This window comes from Tamandua tetradactyla, chromosome 7 (genome assembly GCF_023851605.1).
Source record: "Tamandua tetradactyla isolate mTamTet1 chromosome 7, mTamTet1.pri, whole genome shotgun sequence".
Taxonomy (NCBI): domain Eukaryota; kingdom Metazoa; phylum Chordata; class Mammalia; order Pilosa; family Myrmecophagidae; genus Tamandua; species Tamandua tetradactyla.
The window spans coordinates 115,981,407-115,991,427 of record NC_135333.1 but is presented as its reverse complement, the minus strand read 5'-3'; the positions used below and the strand labels follow the sequence as shown (position 1 = coordinate 115,991,427).

At 52.7% G+C, this 10,021-nt stretch overlaps 1 protein-coding gene across 2 annotated transcripts; it reads left to right on the top strand.

The window, feature by feature from the left end:
* The first annotated feature begins 1,125 nt into the window (after positions 1 to 1,125).
* PPP1R1A (protein phosphatase 1 regulatory inhibitor subunit 1A) lies at positions 1,126 to 9,044 on the top strand. 2 transcript variants are annotated; one of them, XM_077168012.1, is made up of 7 exons: positions 1,126 to 1,352; positions 5,078 to 5,138; positions 6,120 to 6,157; positions 6,514 to 6,577; positions 7,193 to 7,348; positions 8,252 to 8,358; positions 8,907 to 9,044. In XM_077168012.1, exons 1-7 carry the CDS (start codon positions 1,269 to 1,271, stop codon positions 8,910 to 8,912), a joined length of 516 nt encoding a protein of 171 aa, XP_077024127.1. In that variant the 5' UTR covers positions 1,126 to 1,268; the 3' UTR covers positions 8,913 to 9,044. The 2 variants fall into 2 exon arrangements, with proteins under 2 accessions (XP_077024127.1, XP_077024129.1); XM_077168014.1 differs by lacking the exons at positions 1,126 to 1,352; positions 5,078 to 5,138 and adding an exon at positions 5,474 to 5,579.
* Positions 9,045 to 10,021: the final 977 nt, after the last annotated feature.

The following is a 10,021-nucleotide window of genomic DNA, read 5'->3' as shown; positions in this document are numbered from 1 at the left end:
TCCCTCCCCAGTGTCCCAAAAACTCCCCTCCCTCTGCCCAGCTCCGACCCCCCACTCCCAGTTCCTAGGATTGTGCCCACCCATTCTTCTGAATAGACTTCCATCTTCCTCACTCACTAGTATTGATTGACAACTTGGTCCCCACAAACAGGTAAGTTCTTCACACAGTCTAACTTTCATCCCTTCAGTTACAGCAGATCATTTTCATTCCTCTGCCTATAGTGAAATTGGAAGCCAACTCCATCTGTAAACAAGCCACACCATCAAAGGAGTTTCCTCTCCAACCCCCAGCATTCTCTCCCTGCCAGCCTTTCACCTACTTTATTATCCCCATAATTTAGCAAGCAGAAAGAGACATCTATTTCACAAGCATTATTGGCTCCCCCACCCCCATTACTCCTTCTGCTGCGTCCCATATGGTCCTCTCCCCCAGCCCTCAGCCCACGGCCATAAGCATTTCAAGAGATAGTTCCAGCCTCTGCAGACCCTCTAAGGCCTTCCGATCCAATTCCCTGCCTTTGAATGAACAGAGGATGGGTGCTCATAGACCGCACCTCTCCTCGCCCCCAAATTCTCACCTCCCCTCTAGTGTTCTCCTCTTTAGGGAAAGCCCCCCATACACACACACACACACACACACACACACACACACACACACACACACGTCTAACCTTAATCTCTCCTGCTGCATGCCTAAATCCCGCTTTCCTTCTTTTCTATATAAGACAAACCCCTTTTAAGATCATAAATGAAATCCTCCCCTTGTGTTTTCCTCATCCCCACCACCACCACCACCCCGCCTTCCGCAGCGCCCCTCCACCCTCCCATCCCCTAAAATCTGCCCTTGCTAAGAGAAGTTCTACACAGCCGCTGGCCACCCCCACCCCCTGCCCGGAACTCCAAGGCTACCTGGGTACCCGTCGGAGCTGGAGACTACAACTCCCACCCGGCCACGCCCCAGCTTTCCCGCCCGCGGGCTGGGACCCCCCCCTGCCCCACCCCCCGCAGCCACAAGCGCAGCCACGACGGGGTTAAGGTTCCTAGCTGGGGGAGGGAGGAAGGGGGGCAGGAAAAGGCGGGTGCTGGGCCAATCGGCGGCGGCAGAGTTCCCCGAGCCGCGAGCCGGGAGCGCTGAGCCGGGAGCCGGGAGCCTGGAGCCGGAGCGCGCCGGGCTGGGGCCGGGGCCGGAGCGGAGCAGAGAGGGAGCGCGCCCGCCCCAGCCCCGAGTCCCGCCGCCTTCCTTCCCACCGTAGCGCGGGTCCAGCACTATGGAGCCAGACAGCAGTCCCCGGAAGATCCAGTTCACCGTCCCGCTGCTGGAACCGCACCTTGACCCCGAGGCGGCAGAGCAGGTGCGGAGCAGGGCGGGGCGGCAGGGGACTCGCCCGGCGAGGACTGGGGACCCCTGGACTGGAGGATCTGGAATCCTTGCCCAGTCCTCCCTTAGCAGTGCGCCCCTTTGAGGGTGGCCAGGCTCAGTTTGGGGGTCCGTTATCCCCTCCCCCGCCATCGGAGCCACATCTCCCCATCTTCTTCCGAAACGGAGAGAAGGAAGAGCGCCCCTACTTGACGCCTCTCCCTGTGAGAGTCGCTCTCTACCGCCCCAGCCCTGGGGGAGGGGGCCTGCCTAAGGACACGACCCCTCCCCCATTCACAAATCTTGCATCTCCCACCCTATCAACCCCCACCAGAGTTCCTGAGCTGGTTGGGGAGCTGGAGGGGCTCAAGAAGCAGTGCAGAGTGAGTAAGAGGAGGGGTAGGTCATGGAGGGAGCCTGGTGCTGTAGGTGTTGGTGGAGGACAAACAGCTGGCCCATTCGCCTCCTTGACTGGGATACATCTTTTGGACTCCAGAGAATGATCAAAGAATTAGCTGAAGAAAACCAAGAGGGCTGGGTTTGCGGGGAGGGGGCGGTGGGTCTGCAGGCAGAGGCACCCTTCCCCTGCAAGTCAGGACACATGGGTTCTTACTCCCAAATCCTGCCCTTTGGAGCAAGGAGTGGGGTGGGATGGAGAGAGTGGCCTTGAGAAGCCAGAGGTAGGAGCTTTCCAGGGGCAGGGGTCAAGATGAGCAATCTGCAAGTGAAAAGCAGCATGAGAGCCTTTGCTGAAGGGGTTGGAGTCCAGGGCCCTGGCTCAGCCTCCTGGCCTGGCCTATTTTTAGCTCAGAGCAGACTGGCAGAGGCGGACAGTGTGTGAGAGTGTGTGAGCAAGCGTGTGTCTCACTGAGAGTGAGCGTGTGTGTAGAGAGGGTGGCCACCCGTGGTCACCCTTACTACAGCCTGTTTGCCAACTATTTGCTCATTTACTCATTGCTCCATCTCCTTCTGTATTCTCTATCCATTTGCCTAGACATCCCCGCTCCAAAAGAACATCCATTTCCCGCAAGGTCAGTTCTCTCTTTCCCCCAGCCAGCAGACAAGGCTCTGGCTGGGCCTCTCCACCTGAAAAAGCTTTGTGACCTCTTGGGATGGACTGCAGAGGGTGTTCTTTTTGTTGCTCCAACTGTTTGGTAGAATAAGGTCTGGATGTGAAGTAAAAAAAAAAAAAAAAAGTGGGTACATGCACTATCTGTATAACTTTAGATTCCCAAAGTCGGAGGTAGAGGTTAAGTGCCTGTGTCCCATCCTCTGCTTAGTCCAAGTTGAGCCAAATTTCCAGATCTCTAAAGTGTGACAGCAAAAGGGATTGTGGTGAGACCTCACAACTCTCCTAAGGATGAATATGGAGAGCCACTAACATGGGGAGCTTTCCCTTGGGATCAGGGGAAAGGCTATTATGCCTGGAGGCAGGGGACTGGCTAAGGTAACCTTGGGCCCAGGTAAAAAAGGCTCAAGAGGGTGGGCTGGAGAGGTTGGGTGTAAGTTTCCAAGCAGAGCTGCTTCCCGCTGGCACAGACAGGTCTGCTGCCTGCATCTCTTTGGTATTACAGGAGGCAGGTGTAGTTGTGTGTTGGAAGAGGGAGAGGGTAGACCAGCTGGTTCAGGGATCTGGGGGGACAGGTGAGGATTGTGGGGCAGTGCTACGCTGCCAAAGAGAAAAAGAGAACTGGTACTTAGGTCTGCTTTTCTTAATCTTCAGAACTCTGCATCTCCTGGGCCTGAAATTCTACCTGCAGTCTAACCTCCTCCTCCTCCTGCTGTATTACCAAGTCTGTAGGCGGGAGCGTCGGGCTTGGCAGGAGCTCCTAACCCAGACTCAGGGTTTTGAAAGGAGTTGGAAGGACTGGGTTATGGAACACAGAGTGAATGGAGAGCTGCCCACAACTACCAGGCCCTTGCCATGGCTGGTTTGAAAGTAAATCAGAGTGAAGGCTCCAGATGTCCCTAGAGCTAGGATTTGGGGTAGGGACAAGAAAAAGAAAAGAGACATCCACTAGCAAACTGGCTCAGGTGCCTGGTAACTGCTTCACGAAGTCTGACTTTACTCCCTTGTGCTGAAGAAATCATAGTTTCTAAGCACTCTAGAAATCTCTCAAAGGCAAATAAATAGCCTAAGGAAGGGAACCTGTCAAAGGTCGCAGAGCCCTGCTGCCCTCTCATAGCCCCTTTCTGTCATACTTGGAGTCTCCTTCACGGGCTCCCAATGCAGATGTTATTTCAACCCACTCATCCCCACCCCACACTCTCCCTGCCTCTTCCACAGCCCTCCCTAACTGATCCCAGGAAGGAAGGAAATCGAAAAGAAGGATCCTCTCCTAGTAAAAGGATGCCCCTGCCCACAGACATGAAACACACATGGCCACCCACCAGCACCAGCCCATTTGTAGCAGGAATACCAGAATGGGTTCATGGTCAATGTTTGTGCCATGGCTATATGTGTACACACACACACACACACAAGTACTGGCACTGCCAGCAACCTTGAAAAGCCACCAAAAACAGATGCCACTGGATTGTCCTGGGAAAGGGTTACCTCATCCGCCATCCCTCCATTTTGTGTATCCCATATCTTCATTGGGGAGAGCCACTCCTTCTCAGAATAACATCAACCCCCCCCTTGCTGTAGTTGGTGCCCATTTTCTGGGCACAGAGAAGAACAAATGTCCTACCACACCACATCCCCAACGGTGACGATGTTAAACAGTGAAGGTGGGGTTTGCTCATTTGATCACCCTCCTCGTCCCAGCCCTGGATGATCTGTTTCTCTCCACCACTGCTCCAGAGGGGGCTGCAGTGTCAATATCCCCTCCACCCCTACCTCTGACTTCCGAGCCTCTAACGCCTTCAGAGAAAGGATAAAAACTGCACATACAAGACTGACTTCAACAACAATCAACTTTATTGGCAACATGATAAAAGAACAGCAGCAAGGAAAGGCACTTTAGAGGCCTAGCAGCCAATCGGCTCTTATATGTTAATTTCTTAGGATGGGACCTGCAACCCAGGATAAGAATTTTCAGGGAAGCTTTAGGCCCTTTGACCAGGGGCTTCTCCTTGTACAATATTTGCCATGACAAGGATTTCCCCAGAACCTATTTTCTGACAAATCAGGAAAGTAATGGGTCCAACGAGGGGGAGGGCAATAGGGAGTGAGGGGCCTGGGTCAGGGGAGACACGCATTCAGACCTTTGCTCTCCAAGCTGTTCTTCCAGGCAGGAAGGTTAATGTCTGTTGGGGTGGTGGGCTGGGAGACTGAGGGAGAAGCCCCAGGCCCTCTCAGGTTATTTCTGACCATTGATCCAGGATGGACGGAGGACCAGGATGGACGGAGGACCATTGATCCAGGATGGATGCAGTCCAGAGATCGATGCATTAGCACAGATTTAGCTGCTGAGTTAGAAAGCTGGGGCCAAGATCATGGGGAGATGGATGGACCAAACAGGGAGGGGGACAAATACTGGAAGTGGGGGTGATCTTCTGAGCCCTCAGAAGAAGCCCTCTCCAGAGGAGGGGGATGGGCCCAAGGATGTCCACCGTGGGTCAGTGGCTCCAGTGTTACCTTGGCGTTTTTTGAGGTGTGTTACATGGACTGGCCTGGATTACACTGCTGAGTGGTGGAGGGGGGCTGCTGCAGGGTAGTGACTGAGATGCTTCCACGTGCACTTGACCTCTTCTCTCTTACTCTCTTTCCCCCAGATTCGGAGGCGTCGCCCCACTCCTGCCACCCTTGTGCTGACCAGTGACCAGTCATCCCCAGGTAACCCAAGGAATGGGCCACTGAAGGGAGTGGGGGCTGCTACAGAGAGCTGGGTTCCAGTGAGAGAAGGTGGGTGCTAGATAGAAAAGGGGCAGATCTGAAGAGAGAAATCTGCCCACTTCTGGAGGCAGGAGAGTGGTGGCTGGAGCAGTAGGAGGATTTCCTTTGCATTTGGAAAGATGGAACAGTGCTAGGGAGGGAAGGGAGACCACCTGGTTCCTAAGCCCCCCAGGAATTAGGGTGGTCAACTGAGTGCTGGTTGCTGCGGCAACAGCCTTCAAGGTTTCTCCAGCAACCGAGAGGCTGCTGCCCCCACCCCCAGAGGCAGTGACAGCTGTGAGGGGGAGGGACCGCCTCCATCAGCTATCTTCATGGCCCCAGAGGGGAAGGGAAAGGTTAGAAACAGCTCAGGAAGCAGCTGGGATTCTGGTCACCATCAAGGTCTGGGGAGAGAATAAGGTCTCTGAGAATGTTAGGGGAGAAGGAATGGTCAGGCTGATAATAAGCTAGACTGAAATTCAGAATGCCTCGGTCTCCAGCTTTCCCCCTATTAAAATTGACTATAACTTCCAAGACTCTGCACAGGAGAAATTTGCTCTTCTCTGTCCATTGTTCTCTCTTTTGCAGGATTCTATTCTGGATGTTGGGGTGGGGGAACAGAAAGTAAAAGTGGGAGGAGAATAGCAACCAGCCTTGCCTTCAGGGACTTCCAGGTCTAACACGAAGTCGTAGACACAGAATGATCACAGCCCAGATCAAGGACAGGACTAGATGCAAGGGATCACGCCGGTCAGCAGAGCAGGAGGGGACGGGGAGAATAGAGACCTGGAGCAACCACCGGGGCGGACTTTCTGGGGTCGGATGTAAGGGACCAGATCAGGAGGGACGTGATTGCAGAGTCCCCTCCCCATGGGAAGTAACTTCTGTGGGGACCCACAATTTCCTGTCCTCGACACCTTCTCCTTTCACTGTTCCCTTCAGAGATAGATGAAGACCGGATTCCCAACCCACTTCTCAAGGTGAGCTGGCCTCTCCCACCCAGAACAGCCTAGAGAACCCGCAGACTCACTAGGGGATTATTCCTCGGAACCCTCCCCCACAGGGGCATCTGTAGGATCTTTTAACCTCCCCCTTCAGTGCTGCCCCCTCCCCGCAGTATGCATGGATTTACACACACACACACACACACACACACACACACACACGCACAGCCTCTTTGCTCACCTTAGTGGGAGTGGCGAGAGAAGCAGGAGTTTTCTTCCCCCACCCCTCCCTTTTTATGGTCTAGTCCATAGACTCCAGTCCAAAAGCATGGCGAGGCCGGGGAGGTGGGGGAGAAGGGCTGGCACCCACCCGTGCTCTGTGTCCCTCACAGTCCACTTTGGCAATGTCTCCACGGCAACGGAAGAAGGTGACAAGGACCACACCTACAATGAAAGGTTTGAAAGACCCTTCCCATGACTTGCCCCCCAGCCCCCTCCCCATGCTGTTTTTTCCCCTCTATGCCTGAGGCTCCCCAAGGAAGAAATAAACCCTCAGGAGGCCGTGAAACCTGCCTTTGTTACAGAGAAGTTGTTGCTAGGCAAAGACCGCAGAGTTGGTTTGAATTCCAATTCTTCCACTGACTAACTGTGCGGCCTTGGAGATGCTGTTTTCCCTACTAAGCCTCAAATACTACCTCACTGCAGTTCAATAAAATCATGTATGTGAGTGCACCCAGCACAATGCCTAGCAGATAGAAGGTACTCAAATACTTCTCGAGTCTAAATTGAGTCTTTTCTTCAGCTCCAGGGGGAGGCCAGGTATCCCAGCAAGTTGAGAATATCTTTTGTTTTTAAAGGTTCTTCCCCCACCCCTCCCTTTTTGCAGTCTAGTTTTGGCCCCTCCTTACTGCCCAGCTAATGTCCCCTCCTTGTTCAGATCTCAGTGGAAGGAAAAGCCGAGCACCTAACGATGTGTGCTGACCCTTTAGTGGGGCGGTTGAATTTGGGGGTCCCTAGAGAAAACTCTGGGCAGTCAGGCCCAAGGCTCCCTCCCTGTCTCTACGCCTCCAGAGCTCCAGATGATGGTTGAACATCACCTGGGGCAACAGCAGCAAGGAGAGGAGCCTGAGGGAGCCGCCGAGAGCACAGGGACCCAGGAGTCCTGCCCACCTGGGATCGCAGACACAGAAGCAGAGTCAAGACTGAGCGCCTCTGGGACAGCACAAAGTATGTTCAGGCTGGGGAGGGACCCAGGCATCCTCCTTCCGGGCACAGAAAGAAACAGGCCTTACCCATTGGGAGGGGTTTAGAGTCTGGAAGAGGCCTAGTGGTAAGAAACTACCAGGAGAATACAGGGCTATTTGCAGGTATTTGCATCTCTTCGCCTTTCCTTACAAATGACACCAACCCCTCCCAACTCAGCGGTGATGAAACAGCACTCGTGGGCTAGAATCCTCACTCAGCTAGCCGTGAGTCCCAGAGCACGGTGCTTAACCGCAGTCTGTGAAATGATAATCAGGACACCTATTTCACTGGATTGTTCATGAAAATGAAACGAGACTGGTTCTTAGCACAGTGCCTGACATCCAGAAAAGTATGCATTAAATGACAGCTGATGGTGCTTAATGTATGTGGGCAGTCCCTTAGTCTAGATGTATTTCAAAATTCAGAATTTTAGGAAAGCAATACTGTACATGCACTACATACTGAATAATATTCCCAGTGGACCATCCTATAATCAAATGCATCTTTAATATTTCTGCAATTAAATGAGGGGTCCCACTAAGTGGGATAAAGACAGACTATAAATAACCTCAGATCAGTTCAGGTCAAGTTCAGTCGCACATTGAATTTGTACCCAAATTTTTTTTAAAGGGAAAAAAACATTTTTTTGAGACTTTTGTTTTTGTTTTGGATTTCTGGTGGCAGATAAAAAAATAATAGTGACGCTATAGTAATTAATTGCGATCAGGGAAAACCCTGTGGATCTTGTCTCTTGCTCCCGGCTTGGACTTGGTCCACTCTCAGGAGCCATCGGGGTGCAGGGTGGGGTGAACAGAAGCAGTTTTCTCTCTCTAAGGCCTCCATGAATGCTGCCTCTCCCTCTTGGCATCCATTTTCCCTTCTTAGAGCCTACAGGATCTAGCCCTAAGACTCAGCAGAGGGGCACTGAGAAACCGAGCACAGAGGAGTCCTCAACTCATATACCACCACTGCATTCCCAGGGAGCCAACTTGGTAAGACCCAAGGCCTGGGCTGCCAGGTCTACGAGAGAACAGTGGTATGGATGGGGGCAAGGGGCTAGGATTTAAAGTTGGAGAAAAGGGGAACAGATAATCAGTTTCAGTCACCAAAAGTTATTCTATATGGTAAGAGGACCATGTCTCCTTTGATGCGCAAAGAAAAGTGGGATTAAGCTGCAGCAGAAGGGATTAAGGTTAGAGTTTGTATAGGACTTCTGGCTCCTGGGATGGATGATAGGAGCAATCCATGAATGTTCTAATAAAGAGCATTTGGAACCCAAAGGGTGATCTTCACCTGCCTGGAGGTCGAGATATTAAGAAATAACATCCTGAGTTTTTATTTTACAGTCCTTATTCCTCCTGCATAGATTGGACAAGGGTGTGGAGCCCTGGTATCAGGAATCAGGGCCACCTTCCTGAGATGTTAGATGCTTGACAAATGGATGGTTGGGTGGACCAGCAGGGGGAGGAGATGTGATGACCCTTAGAGACCCTCTGGCCTCTTACTCACCTTCTCTTTCTGTCCCCTTTCTCCACAACAGGTCTGAGGGAAGGGGGCATCTTGGAATCAAGACTGCAGTTTGGGAACGCATGGACACTGGATTTGTTTCTTATTTCTTCACTTTTGGGGAAAATCTCTTGTTTTTAAAACGCGATAAACTTGATGTTAGATCCTTGGCCTTTTCCTTCTTTTCCCAATACAACCTCCCTCCCCTCTCATTCTTCCCTCTCTGCAGACCCTCGCGCACGTGCACACACGTGCGCACACACGCACACACGCACATACACGCATGCACTCACACACACATGCACAGCACCCTCCTGCCCAGCTGGGAAAGATGAAGCAGAGAGGCTGGGCAGGAGTTATTCTTCCCTTAGCCTTGCCTTTACTTGCTGCGGGAAGAGAGCAAGGAATCGATAGGTGGAGGGGCCTAGCTTCCAGGGTGCCAAGGAAGAAGAAAGACCTAGGTTCTCTTTTTCTTGCTGAGGAAGAGAGATGACCAACTGGCAGGCGGCCATGCAGCTGAAGATTTGGGGCCCCGAGACCCATGCCCTGCCTGGCTGTGACTGTTCTTTGGGTGCCATCTGCTGGAATAAAGCAGTACTGCACCTCGGCACTTGCCCCAAGGTGGGGGTGGAGGGCGACGTTGTCTTGTATGGATGCTTTGCCTGCCCTCCAAAGCTTGAGCTGCCTTCCCTTTGGATTCCAAAGCTCGGGATGTGTTCCCTCATCCAGCTGTGAGGCGATCACCTCCCCTCATCCTAACTCCAAGGGCCTCACTCCATTAGCAAACATGGATTAAGAACACAGTGGCCACTGAAGAGCCCCTTAGTGGGAACTGGAAAAGTCATGTCTCCCCCTTGTCCTGGACACCAAGGGGCCAGAGTCAAAGCCAAAACCCAAACATCGGTGAAGAAAAGTCCTCAGACCCTACAGCCAGGCCTCTCCTGCTCGCTGCTTTTGATTTTTTCCAGGTGGTACAGGGATGACAGGAGGAGGGAAAACACGATTCTTTCCCCCTCACTGAGGAAGGTATAGTACAGGGGAGAACAGCCGCGCCTCATTTGCGAAAGGCCTCACTTATGCTGTGTGCCTACTGTGGGCCCGTTTATGCTGTGCACCTACCGTGTGCCCGTGAGCAAGGCCTCATCTCTC